Consider the following 20,823-nt stretch of genomic DNA (forward strand, 5'->3'; position numbering starts at 1 on the left):
AATCTGCTTTATCTAAACCCTGTCCATGTCTCCAAGGTCTTCAGAGCATTCCCATCTACATGTGCATATGAGATCATGATTTTCATGAGCAATTCAAAAGACATGTTTATTTTAGATTCAGATCTGGATAATTTCTGGAGGTTTTTTGCACTTAGGCAGTGCAAAGCTTAATGATTTTACTACTTTATAATTTATTTACATTACGATTTTAAGTTTGAGACTATTAGCCAAATGAAAGTTGTGTTTCAGTTTTGGACAGTGAGAATTAGCTATGTTATAGGCATTTTGGTGTTACATTGTTAGCATATTTTGAAAACATAAAAGAATTAATTTTAAGCTAAATACATAAAGTATTAATAATAAAGAAACAAATAGAATCATAGAATCATAGAATAGTCAGGGTTGGAAAGGACCTTAAGATCATCTAGTTCCAATCCCCCTGCCATGGGCAGGGACACCCCACACTAAACCATGCCACTCAAATAGTGGAGTATTGGCTGAATGCTCAGAAGATAGTTGGCATTTAAGCCTTTTGCTCTGCCTGTTGAAATACATAAACCACAGAAATATATGCTGCCTCCTAATGTGCATACTATCATATTATTACCTGTGTGATATCATTCTCCCTTCTTCACAGATATGGCATACACCCTTCCTTTATTATTCACTAACCGTGCATATTTTATGGAAAATATTGCTGTACTTGAATAGAAACCATTTCCGAACAAAGATGAACGCATGCATACATGAATAATAGCTCTTTAATTATTATATAGTTAGAGATATTATGAAAATGCACAAGCATTGCTAGGTTATATATTCTTGATTTTTGGTGAATGCCATGACTCTAGTAAGTTACTGCATTAATTCATATATAGAGCTGATTTTAATTAATAAATTCAGACAATCTTCTAATTTTTTATGTTTCACTTGTAAGAACATTTTATAGTGAGTTATTGTCTATTATGAGTTAGATAGCACAAATAACATCGGCTCTAAAGACTAGGGAAAAGTATGAGTAGCCAGTAATGTCAGAGGATCAGGTCAAGTATAACCTAAAGTTTACCTCACTTCTCTGTATAGAACAAGAGTTTTGGGTGATGAGGAAGACTATTTCAAACTTGTTAAAAGTTATTACTCATCAAACTGTATAAGTAGTTGTATCTAGATTCTGACTTACTCTGATTCTGAATTCCTGAATTGAAAAGAGAGAAAAGAAAAAAAAAAGAAAAAAGGCTGAACTGTGTCTGCCTGCCATGCATTCACAAGCAAGTCTTAGAACTTGGTAAGAACACTGGAGCTCTGAGTTTCTAGAAGTATTAGGACAAAACTTGATTCCAGAGGTTAGACATTTAAAATAGTTTAGTGGCCATTAGAAAAGTAGTTAGGACCCAATCCTGCTGGTGTTTCATTTCATGCAAGTAAGTGAAGGGAACATGCTGGGTTGTTCCTTCTTATGGACAGTAAATTAAGCTGCTTGTAAATATCCATTGTATTCCCATTGCAAATCCTAGTTTTGTTTAAAGCTTTGTTCTTTAAAAACTTGTTGAATATATTATATTTATTGATGTCACATTTTTGAAAGACTGTCAAGGAAACTTGTCAACAATTCACTGGAGAGGTAAAAGGGGAAGTAAAAGTGAATTGTTAACATTAAAATGTCGTCTACCAGCTGGAAACACTCAATTGTTTATTAATGGTAGGGTAATATTTGCAAGAGATTTGTGGTGTTCAGTCCAGGGTTGCATCTGAATCATTTAAGGGCATATTCATGCAGATATAGACTGGGAATGTCACCATGTAGTGGTGAGAATAAGCTGTTACGTGGTTGTTTGCCATCATCACACATATCATAACAGCTGTGGGATAGACTCCTACATTTTTATTTGATTGTTCTTCTGGTGGGTGTGCATACATTCTAAAGCACATTTTAAGAACATAATGGAATTACTTTTTAATACTTGGCAGCATACTGACTGCCAGGCTGTTATGGGTAGACTGTTTTTGGTACTCAGGTCTGTGCATTAGTGTAAGAACCCTAATACTTTTTGCTGCCTTCATTATTTTCTTAATTGCTAACCTTTCTTAGGATCTCATCTTCAGATTTTCAGTGTACCATGTCAAATTGGGCCCTGTTGCACTGTGTGCAGATCCTCATTCTTTTGCAGTAACAAACTGCAAAGTTTAAATTGCATTATCAGGGGCTTAAATTAGAAGCTTTTTAGAGTGGTGACAATGTTTTTGCATTTATTTGGCAAGAAGTGAGTATGAAATTCTCCTGGACTGTATATAATTAACTTAATATGCTCATAAGGCATATTTACATGTGGCTGATGATGCATTTTGTCCATATGCAAAAGAGGCAAAGATGATAACTGTATGTAATATAATAACCTGTGTTAAATTTTTCTAGTAACAGTATGCTTTGTTACTAGAAAGTCATTAATTATAAGCAAATTAAGATGTGATAATTTACAGTGGAGGATAAGCATGAGGTTAACCTTGTTTCTTGGGAAATCAGTTTACACTTCCAATGTGGACTTTTGTGATTAGACATTCCTCTGAAATACCCTGGCTTTAGAGGAGCTGTAGTCCAAGGACTTTTTTGCTTTTTAATAATTCCTTGTAAATTGAAGACAAAAAAATACTTTCAGAACAGTTTTTCCTGTACCGTGTGCTTTTATATTTACTAAATATACTAAAAGAGAAATAATATTCTTCTGGTTTTGATGATTGGAAAATATCTACAGCTGTAACATGTATAAATATATTGAAAATATATAATTTCGGACTTTTTCAAAATCAAACCAAAATATAAATATCTTGGGTTTGTTATTTTGAAATGCATGCATTTTGTTTTGGGCATACTCTGTTACAGTTGTATCTCTTTATTACTTAAATAGTAACAAGGCTTTCATCTAAGTTCACCTTTCAACACAATAGGATTAATGTTAGGAAAACTCAGAAATGGGAAAGCTCTGGAGCTAGCTCTACAGGGACAGATTTCCCAATTGTGATAGCCATTCAGATGGACTAGGTAAACCTCTGCCAAAGAAATAATTCATACTGAAGTTATCACTGCCTTCAAGCAAAAGAACAGGCAATCTGACTTCTTGAGATAGCTTTCAGCGATTTATATGTTTTGTCCTCCTAACTAACTGAAATGTAGAAAATCACAAATTCTAGCTATCCGTTTGATCCATAGTGTCCCACTGGGTTCTCAGAATGTACATGTGAATCATGGAGATAATTTTATCTTTAGAACTGTGTATCAGATTTCTAAGTTTGTTAATAATGTCAGTGCTCTACACAATGCTTTTTTTGTAGCTCCTGTATTTTCAGATTTGTATGTCTTCTGTTGTGTGATGTGCATCATTCCTTCTCCATCTTACTCTCTCATATTTGTATTTTCCTTTCTGCCATCGACTCAGTCATTATGTTACTTTACCTCGTTCCCGGTACACCCAGTCCACAGATCACCATTACAGAGATGCCAGGTATATGTTTTTCTCTGTGTGACTCTGTGTGGATAATGCACGTACTTCTGTGATGTACCTATATGTCCACTTCTGGTTATATTAGTCTTTGTATAGTGGTAGAGAACTTAGAAGTGTTGTGTCAATATCAGCATTAGCTTTCTCAATACAGTGTGTAGGCAAACACTGGGTAATTCATCATATGTTTCTCTTTTTAAACATTTTCTTGCTGCCAGTAGTCTGTAATTGGTAGTCCATTAAGATGATGCCGTATTTACATCATTCTAATGTCTTTTAAAAAGTCAATAGAAAAAAATATTAAAATCAATAAACACAAATAACTGCTAATACTGTGATTTTCATATACACTTTGCCATGAGTGTAAGGTTGTGTTAAAGGTTACAACAGATAAAATTAGAGTGTGATAACTTTCTCATAGTCTCAGATGCAGGCCAAGATACCTTAATTTTTAAAAGTAGTTTTGCAAAATTCCCCAAACTTCCAGCTGAGTTTTGTTCCAGTGTTTTGTTCTGTTGCTGACATTGCTTGCTTTTCCTATTGTTTTCTTCTTATTTCATCTTTGCTTTGCTTTTCATTGTGTTCACCCTTTACTTTTTGGCAGCCAGGATCACACAATGTATCCTCTATTTTGTGAAGATGCAATCAGATTACTTCGTTCCCGTAAGATGTGCCGTACCTATTCTGAGGGTGCTTACTATGACCTTGAGAGGTATAATTGATAAGGAGCGTATCATTAGCTCTGCCACTCACTCTTTGACAGTACTGTGTTTGATTTCCAAACTGAGAATATGATCTGTGTTTTAAGTGCTAAACACATATAGTGAGGATGGTTTATAATACTCTGTGAGCATGTATGACTACTCAGGACTATGAGCAAATGCCAGCAGAAGCTGAATAGCTCTATAGAAGCCAGTTTCATAAAGTAGGTTGTATGGATATTATATGTAAGTGTCTTTATATAACCTTGATTTTTGCTAGAATTTTCCAAAGTGCTTATAGTGCTTATTATTCTCTTTGAAATAATGAGGAAAAGCTTATCTACTTCAAAGTACACAAGAAAACGGTCTTTTAGAAATCTCATACTTTGCTTAATTGAAAATAGTGTGAAAAGTAAAAGTACAAGCTTCTGTTGTAGGTACTTGTATTCTGCTTATTCTGTAATTTATGAGTACTTGTATACATTTGTATACATTTGCAATACTGGCAATAACCTATGTGTTATTACAGAACATATGGAATATAGCAGAGAGAATTTGAGCCCGTAATAATTCCTTTGTAGTACTTACACATGAAATACAGTGGCTTTGAAGGGATGTAACAAGACATGTTGATGTCCTGTGATTAAGATATTTTCAGAAATATTGCAAAACAGGAAAAATTCAACATGGTTGTGTGGGAATAGATATAAAGATATCAATCAGATAAACTATGAGCCAGTAAAAAGGAAGTGGTGGGTTCAGATCTCAAATAGCAGATATAATGATTGATATGGCTATAGTTTTACAAGAAGAGCCATTTAAAATTTTCCTTAGCAAAAGCTGAAGTATTCTTGATATATTAACTTAGTGACTGCCCTCTGGATATAAGTTCTGAGAAGTTTGTTAAGGTTTGCTCTGGAACATGGATATGGAACTGTTGGAACAAGTCCAGAGGAGGGCCACGAGGATGATCAGGAGAGTGGAGCACCTCCCGTATGAAGATAGGCTGAGAAAGTTGGGGCTGTTCAGCCTGGAGAAGAGAAGGCTGCGTGGAGACCTCATAGCAGCCTTCCAGTATCTGAAGGGGGCCTACAAGGATGCTGGGGAGGGACTATTCGTCAGGGACTGTAGTGACAGGACAAGGAGTAATGGGTTAAAACTTAAACAGGGGAAGTTTAGACTGGATCTAAGGAAGAAATTCTTCACTGAGAGGGTGGTGAGGCACTGGAATGGGTTGCCCAGGGAGGTTGTGAATGCTCCATCCTTGGCGGTGTTCAAGGCCAGGTTGGATGAGGCCTTGGGTGGCATGGTTTAGTGTGAGATGTCCCTGCCCATGGCAGGGGGGTTGGAACTAGATGATCTCAAGGTCCTTTCCAACCCTAACTATTCTATGATTCAGATCAAACATAGCCATAATTTTAGTAAGTGTAAAACTTATTAACAAGAAACAAAATAAATATCTAACTGTTATGGTATCATATAAGCATTCATTCTGAAGAAATATTGCTTTTTAGAAATTCTCCACAGCTATAGTATAATAGACATTATAATCTTCAGAACTCAGTTAAACAATTTTTTTGAAATTAGGCTGTTTCACATGAAACCCAATACACATATGTGTAAACAGTTCAGTCTTCATGTTGAAACTTTAATAAGGAGAGGGATTTTTGGTTAGTTTTCTGAAATTATGTGACAAAGTATGCTCATACGTATGCTATTTCAATAATTAATTTTTATATACTGGTTTTTACCTTACATATATACTGATATTTGCATTAGTTTATCTGAACCTGTTTCAAATTTCTGGTTGTATCTGACTATTCCGATATTGCTGAAAGTTGGAGCTATTATCAAATTGTCTTACTTTGAGGATCTTGACTTGCAAAACTTAATCTTTGTTTCTACAGACACTAATTTCCCATGTAAAATGTAAAATCAATGTAAATAAAGGGAAAAAGTGACAGTATTGCATAAAGATGAAAAAACTGTGATTCAATCAGTGAGATGGAGTAAATCCTTTCTAGGGCTTTATTGAAGAGAAGGGTATTAAAGCTAATTCCTCTTGGGGTCAGAAAAGAAAATTCAACTTAAAGTGGAAGGTCTCTAGCCCACTGTTAGAACAGTATCTTGAGACTCCTTGGGCCTAGGATCTGATGCTGATTCTCTGGTCCACTTGAATCCATTCTGCCTATGGGCAACGTTAGTGTTGAAGTTGAGTCATTTTACCAGATACAAACTACTCTAGTACCTCAGAGCCACTATAATTTTTCCTGATTTTTCCTCTTTTTTGTCTTTCCATATTCTGACAGCAGTTCTCTAGGCTTTTAAGGACCATTTAAAGCACAATCTTTATTCAGTTCCTCCTTATCCATTGAAAAATACTAAGTAATTTCCTCTTCCTTACTTTATGTATTGGAAGTATATGAAAAAACTACTTTTTAAACAGTATTTCCTTATTTATCTTCACATTTTTTCCCAGTTTAATGCTTACTTTAAATTATTATTTTTGTTGGTCAAGGTGTTAGTCCTGTCTTTGTAGTTCCATTTGCTTAACCAATGTCATGTTGATGTCAAACAACCACCTCTCTTTCTGTCTTTTACTTTCACTTTATGAAGCACAGGAAATAACTTTCCTGTTTTCACTGTTCATCAAATAGCATTGGAAATAACTTTCTGGTTTTCACTGTTCATCAAAATAGCAAACATTGTTCCGCACGGTCCAGCATTCAGGGAAAAGTCTGTTATCTGGGACAAAGAGTTATGTATCTTATGTCACCGTGAATCCACAAGTATGGGTGTCCTGCAGGCACATATGTCATACAGATACACCAGTCAAAATTACTTGCCACCTTTGTTATTCTTTTTGTCACTTCTCCTGTAGTCATTCACAGCCAGCCCATTAACTCTTGTGGTCTGAAGATTTTTTTCTTTTTTTCCCCACTGCTTGGGGAACAGTAGTGTGACTACTTGTTTCATCTTTGCTGAAGTTTGTTTCAGTTTCTGTTTATCAGTTTTGGTAATCTTTAATTCATTAGTTCTAGGTCACATTTATGTTATCAAAACCTTAATTTCTGAGTTTATTCTTAGGCTATGGCACTCATAATTTTTGTCTTTGTGATAGTGCCCCCACCTCTTGAAGAAGTCCAGCTGTTTTGCTACCAAAAGAAATGGAGGTGGCACTGAGATCGTATGCCTTAGAATGACAATAGGCACATGTGCAGCTTCAGGGACCTTAGTGTCCTTTGGACCTAGGGCTTTCTCAAGAGCACCTTACTGCTCAGTACCCCACTCCAGTTTTCTTTGACTCCTTAATGTGATAGTTAGCATGGTAGGTGCATTACCTGATATCAGTTCACACTGCTGCAGCTTCTCAGACTGAACATACATAAAACATTATGGCTGGACATGTAGAGCTTCTGGTTTTATTTATATCCACCAATTCACAATCCTATAGAGTTATGCAGGCTAGTTAATAATTTGACAGTCACCCATTTTAGATTGGCTGACATGCACGTGGACTCAATGGCAAAGTAATGTTCTCAAGGTTTTTATCCCAAATGTTTTAAAAATTAAAATATTTAGGAGTTTCTCCCAAATAAAAATCTGATGAAAACCTCACTTTATGAAATTTTTTCACAACTTATTTATCTATCTCAGAGCTCAGTCACTGACAACACCACATTATGTGCTTTTTTTTTTTTCCTTAGCCATTGAAGTTAGTGTTTGGAAGTCAATAAAAAGTGGGCTGTGCACATTTTGGCTGGATGTGAGGTTTATTTCAGACAGAATTTTTGTTGCTTCACTTAACGAAACAGAATTTTGCTTTCATTTTGTTTTCTGACATTTCTTTTGCCAGTTAGAATTTTTCTAACATACCCTATTTTTGGAATTTCTCAGTTGCTCAAATACTGTTTTCCTATTGATGTAACTTTTCACTTCTGTGAAATATGTATGCATTTGATCAGGTGTTCTTGGTACATTAATTATTTCTGAATATAATTTGAAAGTAGAAGTTTAAAATTACATATATATATATGAAAATATACATTCAGAATATACTGCAGAACTGTAGATAAATGTGCTCTAAATTCATCACTATATTAATAATAGCATGAGGGAAAACATGGGAAAAGCACTCTTTAAAATGCCTGAAATATCTGTGCTGTTTATTCTGTATTCAGGAGGACTAGGCAGGAGAGAAGAGTGCCTAATTCATATTATGACGACACAACCTATACTCCTGAAAGGTATTTTAATTTATATAGTAAAAATAGATAAAGTTAAGTAATACATTTTTTCTGAAGTGTGGGGCAAAAATTTTAATTGGGCTAGACTAATGATATTTAAATTTACAGTGCACTTTATGCAGTATTTCTCTATATACAGAACAACTAATCTCCACGGTTTTAAGTGCTTCATTTTCTTTTGGCCCTGCATTACCTTGACTTTGGATTTGTTTATTCATAAGATGTGGGAGGAAAACAGAACAGTACAGAGGAACTAGGTACAACTGAAGGTTTTTCTCTTACTTAACTGCAGTGTATTTCTAATGGCTAACTTTCGAGTCACTAAGGGTGATTACAGGACAATTTAGAATTCTCTATTTCATTCCTTTAATAACCTGAGTCACTGCAGAAGGCCCTCAGCTTTTGATATGTTACTGCTACTATTGACTTAAAAAAGGACTAACTGAATGCCTTCAAATTGATTTTGGGTGATGCTGTTCTAGGATCAAAAGTACTATTATTCTTCCTAAATTTGGATAGGCATATAGTGTATCACAATGAACACAATAGAATTAAATTCTGACCCGTAATCTGAAAACTTTTGGAGTGTCTCTGGAAATAGTTATTTCATGACAGCACAGCATTTCATCTTCAAAAAGATAGGCAAAGTCCAAAAAGAAGGAAATCTGAAAAAAAAGAAGCAAGTTGATGTTCCTCTCTCATTGTGCAATTAGATCTTTTGTATTTCTCTGTCCATTTTTAAGTCATTGTCTGATTTTTGCTCCAGTATGGGAACTGATAAGGCAGGGATTATTTTCTAATAGCAAGAATTTGTGCTTTTATTTGATAGCTATGAATAAATACAATCATATTTAACAAAAAATAAAGTGCACTGCATTTTTAAAACCATGTTTATGTATTATGGTGTCTATAATAAAGTACTTTCACCAAAGAATCTTACTTAAAATGCTGGCTAACTGGAGAGCCTGGTTTCAGTTTTAAGGATACTGATGATCAGGGAGTGTGTAAACATATACCTGTCATTCTCCAGCTACTAAAGTAACTTTCATCCAGTAACTGATCTGGCTACAAACCATGGGGGGAAAAAAAAAGCTATTCCGGTCCTGTTCAATTTGATATAGGAGAAACAAGAGCAGCTGAGTGACATTCACATATACCGCACTCCATACTGTCTTCCCTCAACATAATGACCAGGAGGTGTGGGGTTATTTAGTTTGTTAACACATTGCAAAACGTCACATTCTGAAATCTGAGAAGTTTGGAACAAAATGGAGTCATGGAAAAAATTCTGCTGTGATTCCCAGGAGCAGACTCATGAAAAACTTTGGATAAGTATATTCAAGCCATTAAAATATTCATCCTGCAGACTTTGGGTAGTATTTCCATTCAGACAAAAGAAGATTTATATCCAAGCTGATAAAACGGTGGTCTCTTGATCTTTTCTGAAAATCACTGCCTTGCTTCTCACTCATTGTCATGTGGAAATCATGAAGAGTGGCACTGGTGCAGTTCGAAGGCTTTACCCAAGCAAGATCCTGAAAATATGTATCCAGTTGAAACTCTTTAATCAAATGTTTGATGATTTATATATAGTCTTAATATACTGGAGTAATGGCACGTAAACAGTTTATGTCCTGTTTTGTGAAATGGAACCAGCTTTTTTGGTCCCATTTTTTTCTTTTCTTAATGATTCTACTTAAGATATTTTACTTGTCTTTTATGTTGTCTTCAACTGATCAGCTGAATTGATATTGAAAATGTTTAGATAGCCCATGTTCAATACCTGGAAGAGTAATGCAGGTATAAAATTTAGTTTTCATTGTCTGATCTGAGTGAAGTGAGTTTTCTTCTCCTTCTTAAATTTCTTTAAAACCCAACCACCCTATCAAATATAAAAAATACAAAATCTGAAAAAGTTATGTATTTGAAGTTAAAACAGGTATTTTAAACCATTGCTGCATAGAATGCTTATTTTATTAATGTTATGTGTCCACAATTGCTTTTTAATTATTCCACAAACCCAGTAGACATTGAAAACATGAAGACTTTTGTGTGAGAAAAGATAAGGGATCAGTTAGTCTTTACAGAACTAAAATTCATAGCTAAACTACTGAAAATAAGGGTGAAATACATCAAGAGTTCCTGCTTTTTAATTAAAAAAAGATATGGATTAAAAATAGGAAATGTACAAATTTATTTGGAAACATTTTGAAAGATTCACATTTTATTGAGACGTGGTTGTGTCATGAAGAGTGTTATTAACAATACATATGTTTATTTATAACATTTCTTTATTTTAACTGCATTGTAAAGGTGGTACAATGGTGCAAGTTCTTGGGCAGATCATGTAGTCAATGGGTCAGCTGAAAAATATGGGTAAGTAAAGAGTGTAGTTTACAGATATAGCTAAAATATATTTCTGATCTTTATAATGTCAGTTCATTTATAATTGTACCAAAGTTATTTCTAATAAGTATATTTTTCTCAATATCTTTCTTTCTTGTCTCAGGACTAAGGCACATTTATGTGCTAGTCTTTTTAAGATTAAGCTGTTTTATTCAGTTACAAATAGAAAAAGAGCATAAATTATGTTTGAGTTATTTTTGAAGCACTGTTCAGGACTGCTTTAATGAAAAAGGGCTTTTTGATTGATAATAGCTGCCTACATTCACAGTGTTGGGAATGTGTCTTTGAGACCTTATACTTTTTACTTTCAGAAGTAATCCCAGTTCTAACTGTCTAACCTATCTTTCTGTGTGATTGATGCAATGTGCTGTGTGCCTTACAATCTTCAGTTCTTCCAGGCTGCAGTTGGCTCCTGCTCAAGGGAGCACACAGATTTAGAACTTGCTGTTAGATCTTTGACTTTACTGCTTCCCCCTCATTTTCTTTTTGCTCTTGCAACATTTTTCTTTCTCTTTACTTACTTTCTCTGTGAATGTGCACAGAGCTTGCTTCTTTGTGCCTTTCCCCATCTTGTAAGTAGAAGCTGGAGTATGCCTGTAGAATGTTTTGGCTAAACCAAACATATGGTGTGAGTCCAAAAGGCTATTAAATCCTGCAATTCTTAAGTGAAGCTCCCAGAGAGTTACCGGGAACTTTTCCTTGAGAACTTACAACGCTGTATTTCAATGCTGTGAAATTTTACAAAGTAACACTATGCATTGGTGTCTCAAATGTTATAATTGTGTGCAAATAGTTAATAACATGTAAATTTTGCTTAAATATTGAACTAATTGCTTTTTACTAAGTTAATTACTGACTATACTTTGAATTTTGTGTTCCTATTTATTCTTTTGTGGTAAAAGTCAGTGTATCTCTCTGGAGAAATAGTTATGTACCTAAAACAAGTCACTGAAGGCTATAGACTATACTCAGTTGAATATAACAAACCATATAAAATGATACCATGTATTGAAAACAGAAGATTTATATATGAAAAGGATTAATCATAGTTCATCTGCAGTCCTAAGAGTATTTAAATAGAATTGTGATTCATATTTGTTCTGTATATATTGACTAAAACAGGAATTCTGTTTAAGGAACTCAGAGACCGAAGGAGAACATAAGTGACTTTGTCATCCTGAAACTGAAAAAAAAATATGATAAAACCACAGAATTAATCCTTAATATTTTGATGCAAGTTTCTCTCGTCTTTATAGAGGAGAGATTTGTAAGGGTCTTTTGGCTCAATATTGCAGCCACAGAGACTTTCTCAGACCATATTTATTCCCTAGTTCTTTGAACCAGTGTGCCACTGTTTGCTGCCTCTCCAATTTTAGGTTTTTAAAGTATACACTTAATTTGTGCTTATGGCAAAAGCCATGCTTATTAGTTCTTCCTGGGAAGGTGCACAAACGTACTGAAAATGGATAGCATTTGAAGAAGGCTGGAAAGTGCTTAGTGTAAACAAAGCTTTTGTATTTGCTTTGATAGTCACATTAAATAGTTCTGATTTACTTCACTTGTCTTAGATTTAGTACTGTTTAGATGCTAATATAGGTAAATATCAGAGGAATAAAAAGGATTTTTAACTTGAAAAAGAAACTTTTTTTGTTACTATTCTCTATCCCCATTTAAATATAGCTCCCAAAGGCTATGGAAAAAAAAGTAAAAGAAAGGAACATTTGTTGTGAGCCAATATGACTTTAGGTAGACCATATGGCATAATACATACTTGAATAGAATGAAGACTACTTAAACGGATCACATTCTGTTTAAGATCGATGGATTTACAGAATGCGTTTAACAGAAACAGGATGCTATTTTGCTCATTTGTAATTTAAGAGCTTAAAAGACAATGAAGTATTACATAACTATCTTGGAATGATCTGATTGAAATCCTGGCCTCATCAGGTGACAGAAGTCTTGTTGACTTCAGTGAGGTCAGAACTACAGGTCTGTTGCCAGAAGTTCAGAAGAGAGATAAACACGTATTTGCAGTATTAAGCCCTATTTGTGATAATTTGCTAATTAAACGTCTGCCTTATTATTGGCCTTTCAAAATGTTTTTGGAAAAAAGGAGGCCAGTTAAATACAGTGTGCATGTGCAAATAAAGTTAGATTTAAGAGCTGAGGAAAACTATCCCACCAAAAAGCACCAAGAACCAGGTGCTTTTGAAATTTTGCATTTAGTACTACGCTGTCCAGAGGTATATGTAAGTACCTGCTTAATTTTAAGCCTACAACTGATACACTTGGTTAGTCTACAGTCTACATGGTCTGCTGAACTGCATTTAAACATTCCAGCCCTGAGGATGAGCTTCTCACTGCTTCTCTCTCAAGCCTCTCTGTGCGTTGTCTTACATACCACTTACTCTTCCGTGATGAAATACATGTTCATTAAAACCCTTGAATGTTCCTGTCATTGCTCATACATTGTGATGCAACATTCAAGCTGAGTGGGTGAAATATTGTGTTCTGAAATGAGAAAAAATGTGTAATGATGTTATAATGTACAGCTGAAACACTTATACTTTGGAATATTTCTAATATTTTTATTAAAATTTAGATTATTATCTTGGAGAAAATTGCAGAAGTATATTGAGTTACAAAATTCAGCTGGGGTGGATGAGTGGGAAAGAATTTTCAGCTCTCTTCTTTGAGAATTTTGAGTTCCCAGCTTTTGAATACTAATCAGTTTTATAATAATCTTCAGTGAGTCATCTCATGAAGATAGAGATAAGTGTTCCTGTAGTGTGATTCTTCAATATGTGTCAGTTGGATGTCTATGTTAAATATGCTGAAAGCTGGAAGTAGTTATCAAAATACAAGGTTCTATAAAAAGCAACTAGCTATATAAATGAAAATGTATGTTACAAGTACCAGAAAAAATAATGTAAAAACAAACAGTTAACACATTATAGCAAAAATCTGTCTCTCAGACTTTTCAATTAGTGTTGAATACCTCCAAGTATTTAATACTGCAGGCACAGAATAAAAATATGAATAAACGTTAATATGATAAAGTTAGTCCAAACTAAATAAATTAGTTAGATGTAAGGCAACATTTTTATTGCTTGAATTTACTGGTTCACTTTGTATAAAGAAATAATAGCCTGCAAGGTTCATTTTTTGAGAAATCACCTATGAATAAAATGCTGGAGGTTGATTTTTAAACTAGTTAAATTTAACTATTTAAGTTAAATAATAATAATAATTCAAATGAAAGCAAACAACAAATGAGATAATAACCAATAATAGTTATTAATAATAGTAATTATAAGTAATTATAAAAGTTATGATTAATAATAAACCAGAATAATTATTATCTTATTATTATTATCTAATCTGTTATTTTTGCTTTCATTTGAATGCAGTTACAAATAGTGTTAACTGGAAGTTAAGAAGCCTCTTTCTCAAAGCCATTCACCACTTCTTTTTGTTTGATATTGAGATCTTCTGTGAAGAAGAAATTGCTTACATAATTTCACCATTTTCCCTTCAAATGTACAAGTTGCTTTTCTATTCCTCAAAAATACACAAAATTAATTGTGTCTGATTTTACAGGTAAAGAGATATGAAATATTTCATCACATAGTTCCAGTCTTAATTGTTCCAGGATTGACACTACTCAGTTTTATGGATATTTTATTGTAATAGCTACCATAAATCTCTGACTGCATCTGTAGAATCATTAACTAATTTGGGTTGAAAAGAACCTTGGAAAAACTGTCAGGTGTAACTCCTTACTTAAAGCAGGGCTTTTGCTATTCCTCAGTAAGTCTATCAATGATGAAATATTTTGGAGGGTAAATCTCTATGGGTATAGCTATATGTGCTTTCTTTAAACATTTTTATAATTTTACTATGTAATCATGTGTTAGCATGGTAAGATACATCTACAACAGAGTCACCAAAGTGACTGTAAAGCCATGTATAGATACCTAAGCAAGCAGCAAGCAGTTGAGTTTCTGCCACTGTAACAGTCTGCATGTAGGTGTGTGGAGCATAGTATGCCTGAGATTGCAGATGTGTTCTCTGCTTTGGCTGTTTAGCTGAGTCAGAAAATAGAAAAGTAGTTCAGATATTGGCATGTTACAGTTTAGTCATGCCTGTGACTGTCATGTAGATGTACCTGTAGTTATCACATACACCACTGTGTAATGTACATATAAATAGATAGTATGTGTGTGCAAGTAGTGTATAGATACATATCTTGCTTTGCTTCCTGTTTTTATTTATTTTGCAAAAGTGACTAAAAGCATTAAGTCCCTTCATTTTAAAAACTGTAGTAGCGCATAATTTTATATTAAGTTTCTTTGTTGGTATAGATGAGTGATTTGATGACGTATTCAGTCACCAGTTTATCTAGATATTTTGCAGTATACTGCTCCTTCTCATTTTCCCATTTTACGTTACAATATTTATTACTCAAATTTAAGTTTGCTTTCTACTAGAAATCTCAGTTGTTTGTAGACATGCTTATCTATGTTATGCTAACAGAGGATCTTGTGTCTGTGACTGAACAGCAAAGTTCCTATAGCTAGTAGAAGAATAACATGTCCAAGGATTGAAATCCAGCAGCCATCCACAGACACTGACAGGTATTACCACTGTATATTAGCTGGAGTTTGAAATAATGATAATTAAAAAATGTATAGCTGTATTTCACTTGTTTTGTGCTCAGTGTTTCTAGATGAAAAAAGATGTACTAGGAGCTGAATTATAGTGGACTATAATCCTACAGCAATTCTATTTTTATTTCTTCAGTTTTTTGTTACAAGAACAACCTAATACTAAAATTGTGATTGGCATGATCTCATACCTTGGTTTTTTTAGGCTTGCACACAGTAAAATAATTTAACTTGGGCTTTCAGATAAACTGGTTTCAGTTATATTGGGGAAAAAATAAATTTATTTGTCTTGTAAACTGTTATGATTTCTTACTCTTGAAAGATGTTCACATTTTCAAGAGATTTCTCTATGCATATGTTTAGATAATTTAATGTATTACTTTGTTGAAAATTCTCCTTTTTATTAAGAAAAGTAACAAATCTGAAAAATTAAAAATTAGAAATGGTTATTTTCTGCATTGGGAAAAGAGTTAGCTTTTGAAATTTCCAGAATATGGATATGGAACAATGCAGATAAATCAGTAGTTAAAACAAAATATAGTAGCACCTTTGGTTAGATACTGTAGTTACTAGAATTTACAGTGCTACCTAAATACTATGGGAATCTAATTCTAATTTTTGATGGTTTTGGTATGTAAAATTAGATTGTGAATACTCACAGAGCTTTGTGCATGGTGGCTTAAAGAGAGTTCAGACTGTTTCAGTGTGATAGGTATGCTTGGTTAAGAAGCAAACTCTGCTGTACTCTTTCCGCAGTATAGGGGAGAATTATGCTCACAAGTCTTGTAGACTTTGACAGGGGAATAGGCCACCTTCTATGCTTGTTTCCCATACCAAAGGTAGAAGGATGCTACTGTAGGCAATACTAAATGAATGAGGTCACTATTTGACGTTTCACTAACTGCATTTTTATAATTAATTTCTTTTAGCAAAGATAAACAGCTTTAAAATATCATATGAATATTGAATAATTTAACTTAGACTATTTCCAGTTAAAAATCAGTAAAACATGAATTATAGTGAGAAAAGAAGAAACTTTCATCTAGATAACTTGGGAGCATAAGCCCTCAAGGATGTAATCTAAAAAGTTACGAACTTCTGTTTTTAAATTCACAAAGGTCTTTTGAAAACTTCCCCATTCATGTCTGGGTTGTGGTACTAACGCATAGTTGTATACTGTGCTAGATTAAGAGCTTCCCCGCCCAAGCAGGTTATTTGAGTATTATTTTCTCTATGAAAGAGACAGTTCATTTCTGAAGACCTGGATCATATAGCACGTGTTTACTGTTAAAAGGAAAAAACAAAAGTGAGGACAAAGAACAGACAATAAAGCTGTCTGTGAATTGTTCTTTCTATGTGGATGATCAAGAACCAAACAGTGAAGTTTTCAAGTGGAAGATTGTCACTATGCTGATGTAGCTCTCCATTTGCTGCTCTGGGTACGGGAAGGTTTGCATTGTGTAGCCTGTAACCCAGGGTAACAACTCAGTTTCACCTCAGGATTCAACTTAGTCCGCAAATCCTTGTCTGCAAAAAAACAGTGATGCCAAAGCTTCATTAAAAGCAAAGGGTTCACTTCCAAAATCCATGTTCTTTTTCACTTCTGGGAACTCCTTGTTGTTTTTCCACTTGAAGTAAATGCCAGCTACAGATTGTGGCAAATGGTTTATATTACCCATTGAATATGAATTTTCTGAGGCCTTTATCTGTTAATATACTTGTTAGATATAGTGGCTCCGTGATGCTCTGCAGAATGCAAAACCTGCCCACCAAGCCATTAGTATTGATCCTAGTGGCAGAAAAGTCTCCCCTGCCTTTTAATACAGGCAATGGGTCAGATCCCTAACATTCTAAGTAATACATCTGATACTACAACTGAAGTGAATGAGGCCTTAGGAGTAACAAGTAAAAGAGGCTTAACTTATGAAGTGTTTGTAAGAATCATGTGTTGCTACTCACCTGATCCTTTCTATGTCCTACTCGCTGTTGAAGAGAAAAATAGAAAATAGAATTACACATCTCACCATATTGCCCAGTCCTTGCTGCTGTGTGCTCCAGCAGTCCCACACTCACTGGCAGTAAAAAGGTTGTTCTAGCTTTTTGTGTGCAACAGACCCAAAGAAAGTCTTTGTGGGCTCAATAATTTTCTTAAATATGTTTGTAAACAAGGTAGGGGTGGCTTGTCTGGACCTCAGTCGTGTTTTATTCATAATTTTATTGAATTTAGGAATATTTTTTTTTTTGAATTTGTTCCCATAGTCTAAGAATTTATTACTGTGGTCATTTTTTAACCACCATGCAGATGGCTGACACCTTTCTCACATTCTGTAGTGCTGAAACCTCTCTTGAACAGTTACCTAAACTAAGCAACATTTGTATCAAAGCTAAGGTTTTGTTTTTTGTCTATCCACAATGTAAAAGAAGCGAGACAGTGGATGTTTTTGCTGATGAAGCTTCCCATTCAGAAACAGATCTGATAGAAGAAGAAGCGAGGTAATTCTGTTGTGGTTTTGTGCTAGGCTCATTGTACTTTTCCTCCAGTCTTTGGTGCCTCAGCTTATAATTACCATTATGTGTCTCACTGTGGTGTGTTTGCTTGTTAGGAGCTTATAGATGTAGGTTCATAGTGAATGGTATTATTCTGAACCTGTCTGTGATAATTCCTTCATATGCTCTAGGAGTCCAATTAAGACCTCATGGAAGGCCTGAAGAAACATTCATTTTAATGAGTCTTTATCAACCTATTCAGCAAAGTTAGCCACCCTGGGGACAGCTATACTCTGTCACAATACATTTTTTTGAAATAAAATGCTATTAATAAAATAAGACTCTTCATAGTGAGACTGTGATATGTCTCTTTTTTGATGCTAATTGAAATTTGGCTTCTTGTTACACTTAATCACCATCCAGTCACTCTTTGTATTAACTGGTTTCATTGTAAAATGCATGACTTCACTCAAGGTGAAGTCCTGAAGGGTACTTGTTCCCCATTTGTATTCTATAGCTGTTCAGTTATTCAAGGAGAGGTGGGGGGAATATGAATTTTATAAGTAGCTCCATCAGGGTGTGGATTTCACTTTTACAATTACCTTGATTTTATGTATTTTAGGATATTGCTAGCAAATATTACTCCTTGCAAACAGCCCAATTACATTATGAAAAAAAGTGAGGCTTGATTAATTTCTGAAAGTAATGGCATGATTAATTGCCTAAGATAGTAAAAGACTTGACTGCTTGGTCAAGCAATTCTCTTCTACTCAGTCTAGTTTTTCCCCGTTGCATCTCTAATGGTAATTTTTAATGGCAAAGTTCATTAGGATGTGGATTAGAAGAATTTAAATTTTTTTTATTACAAACCAAACTTTGTCTAGTTGGTGGAACCTCTGCAAGTACTAATGATGCTGTACATTTTCATCTGACTACAGTCCAAGCATGCCTATGAATCCATCAGTAGACTCTAGCCTGTATTTTGACAGACATCCTAAGTCTGATGATAGTTAACAGTGCTACATGGTAATTATAACATTTGGAATGTGGACTGTCCTCTAAACAGGAGTACTACCTCTAAAGTACTCCTGTGAACAGGAGTACTACCTCTAAAGATAATACAGTCTGTAAAAATCTAGTAATTTGAGTAAAAATGCTCAATTAAACTGCACAATTAAATGAGTCCTTAGCTTTAGTGAGACTCAATATTGTCAGCTGTTATTTTCCTCCAGTGTTGGTATATTAATTAGAAAAAGTGTGTGGTGTCCCTGCCCATGGCAGGGGTATTGGAACTAGATGATCTTAAGGTCCTTTCCAACTTTTAACTATTCTATGATTCTAAAATAACAATATTTTTACCCAGAAGTTCTCAGGATACAGACTATTGCATGGATAGTCACTACTGAGACATTGGAAGCATTTCAGCCCATTTATCAAGAGTACAGAGCAAGCCAAATCATACATGTATAAAAAACTGTATGTTATCAAGAAGCGAACTCAGAAATTTTACCCAATAAAAATGCACATGACAAAAGTATTTGCTTCAAACCAGTATCATGCAGCATATTTTATAATTAATAGAAAAGTCAAAGGTCAACTGAGCTGCTTTTTGACTAACATTACAGGAATTGTGAAGCAGCAGATAGACAGCCATATCAAAGATCCAGATCAACAGAGCAACGTCCTATGCTAGAGCGGACGAACTCCCGCTCCCGATCCACAGAGCGTCCTGACTCAAACCTCATCAGGTCGATGCCTTCATTAATGACTGGAAGATCTGCCCCTCCTTCACCTGCCTTACCGAGGTGAAACAGACAAATCAATCAGACCCTTTTGCCCCACCAGCTCACCATTTTATTTTCCCACTAGCTAATTGGTATCACCTCATTCTTAGCTGATCACTAGTAGCAATAGATACTATTTCAGTGCCAACACACTATTTATATTCTATTCTGGATATAATGGTGTGGCTGCCATTGCGAATTGTTTGCTAACAGTATTTGACTACATTTGTTTGTGATTTCTCATTTGTCAGGAATCCTGGATGTTTTCCCATGTAAAGCACCTCATAACTATCATACACTTCTCTTACAGAATGAGAAATTGTTTGTGTTCATCAGACATTGCTTATGGAACAACCATCACAACAACATCGAATGAAACTTTTTTTTTAAGTTTCTTTAAATGGACTGTACTAACTTTGTCTATCAACTACCATTTTAACCACCATTTTTTCTGATTGCATTTTACTGTGCCATAGTCTGTATTGTTCCTGTTTGAGTGCTATACTGATTGACATTTTGAGGATTTCTATACTTTACTCTTAGCTTAAATAAACATAGTAAAAAGATCAGTACATTTTGGTCTAGTTGATGTTCAGTAAAGCTTCTCCTTATTTTAGTACTGCAGAATACATTCTTTTATTTTCTGAAAGTTAGAGTTAGTAACGTCAAATCCCCAGTGAGAATTAGAGTCAACTATGAGTTTATTTTCTCAGTTTATTACTTTCTTTAGACAAATCCCTGTAATTTCATGCCACTCAATGGTAATTTAACCAAATACAAGCTGAGTAAAGATAGTTGAATTTAACTTGTGGATAATTTTATGTGTATGTGGGTATTATATCCATGTGCACATGAATATACACACAATGCATTTTCTGGCTTGACTATGCAGACAAACATCTTATGAATGTTCAGCCTTAGTCTGGCTTTCTTTTCTTCTTTTTCATGGAGAGATTGCTCTTTTTAATCAGGTCTGTTTCTGAAAAGAGATACTAGTTTCACTATGGGACTTCAAAGGTCCCAAGTGATCTAAA

The 20,823-nt window shown here is 34.5% G+C and overlaps 1 protein-coding gene across 26 annotated transcripts in view; it reads left to right on the plus strand.

Moving 5' to 3' along the window:
- RIMS2 (regulating synaptic membrane exocytosis 2) overlaps window positions 1-20,823 on the plus strand; it is a gene marked incomplete at both ends in the record, with an annotated part of 479,054 nt that overhangs the window by 335,667 nt on the left and 122,564 nt on the right. For 11 of the 26 annotated variants that reach the window (XM_080611853.1, XM_080611856.1, XM_080611831.1 and 8 more), the window contains one exon: window positions 19,631-19,810. The exons of 5 other annotated variants lie outside the window; for them this stretch is intronic. In XM_080611853.1, coding sequence (XP_080467979.1) covers window positions 19,631-19,810 — 180 coding nt within the window. Of the gene's footprint in view, window positions 1-3,431; window positions 3,498-4,098; window positions 4,207-8,376; window positions 8,443-10,755; window positions 10,819-15,413; window positions 15,489-17,939; window positions 18,012-19,630; window positions 19,811-20,823 lie in introns of all 26 variants that reach the window. 10 more of the 26 variants (XM_080611850.1, XM_080611851.1, XM_080611855.1 and 7 more) reach the window with 4 other exon arrangements.

This window comes from Psittacula echo (assembly GCF_963264785.1).
Source record: "Psittacula echo genome assembly, chromosome: 2".
Lineage (NCBI taxonomy): Eukaryota > Metazoa > Chordata > Aves > Psittaciformes > Psittacidae > Psittacula > Psittacula echo.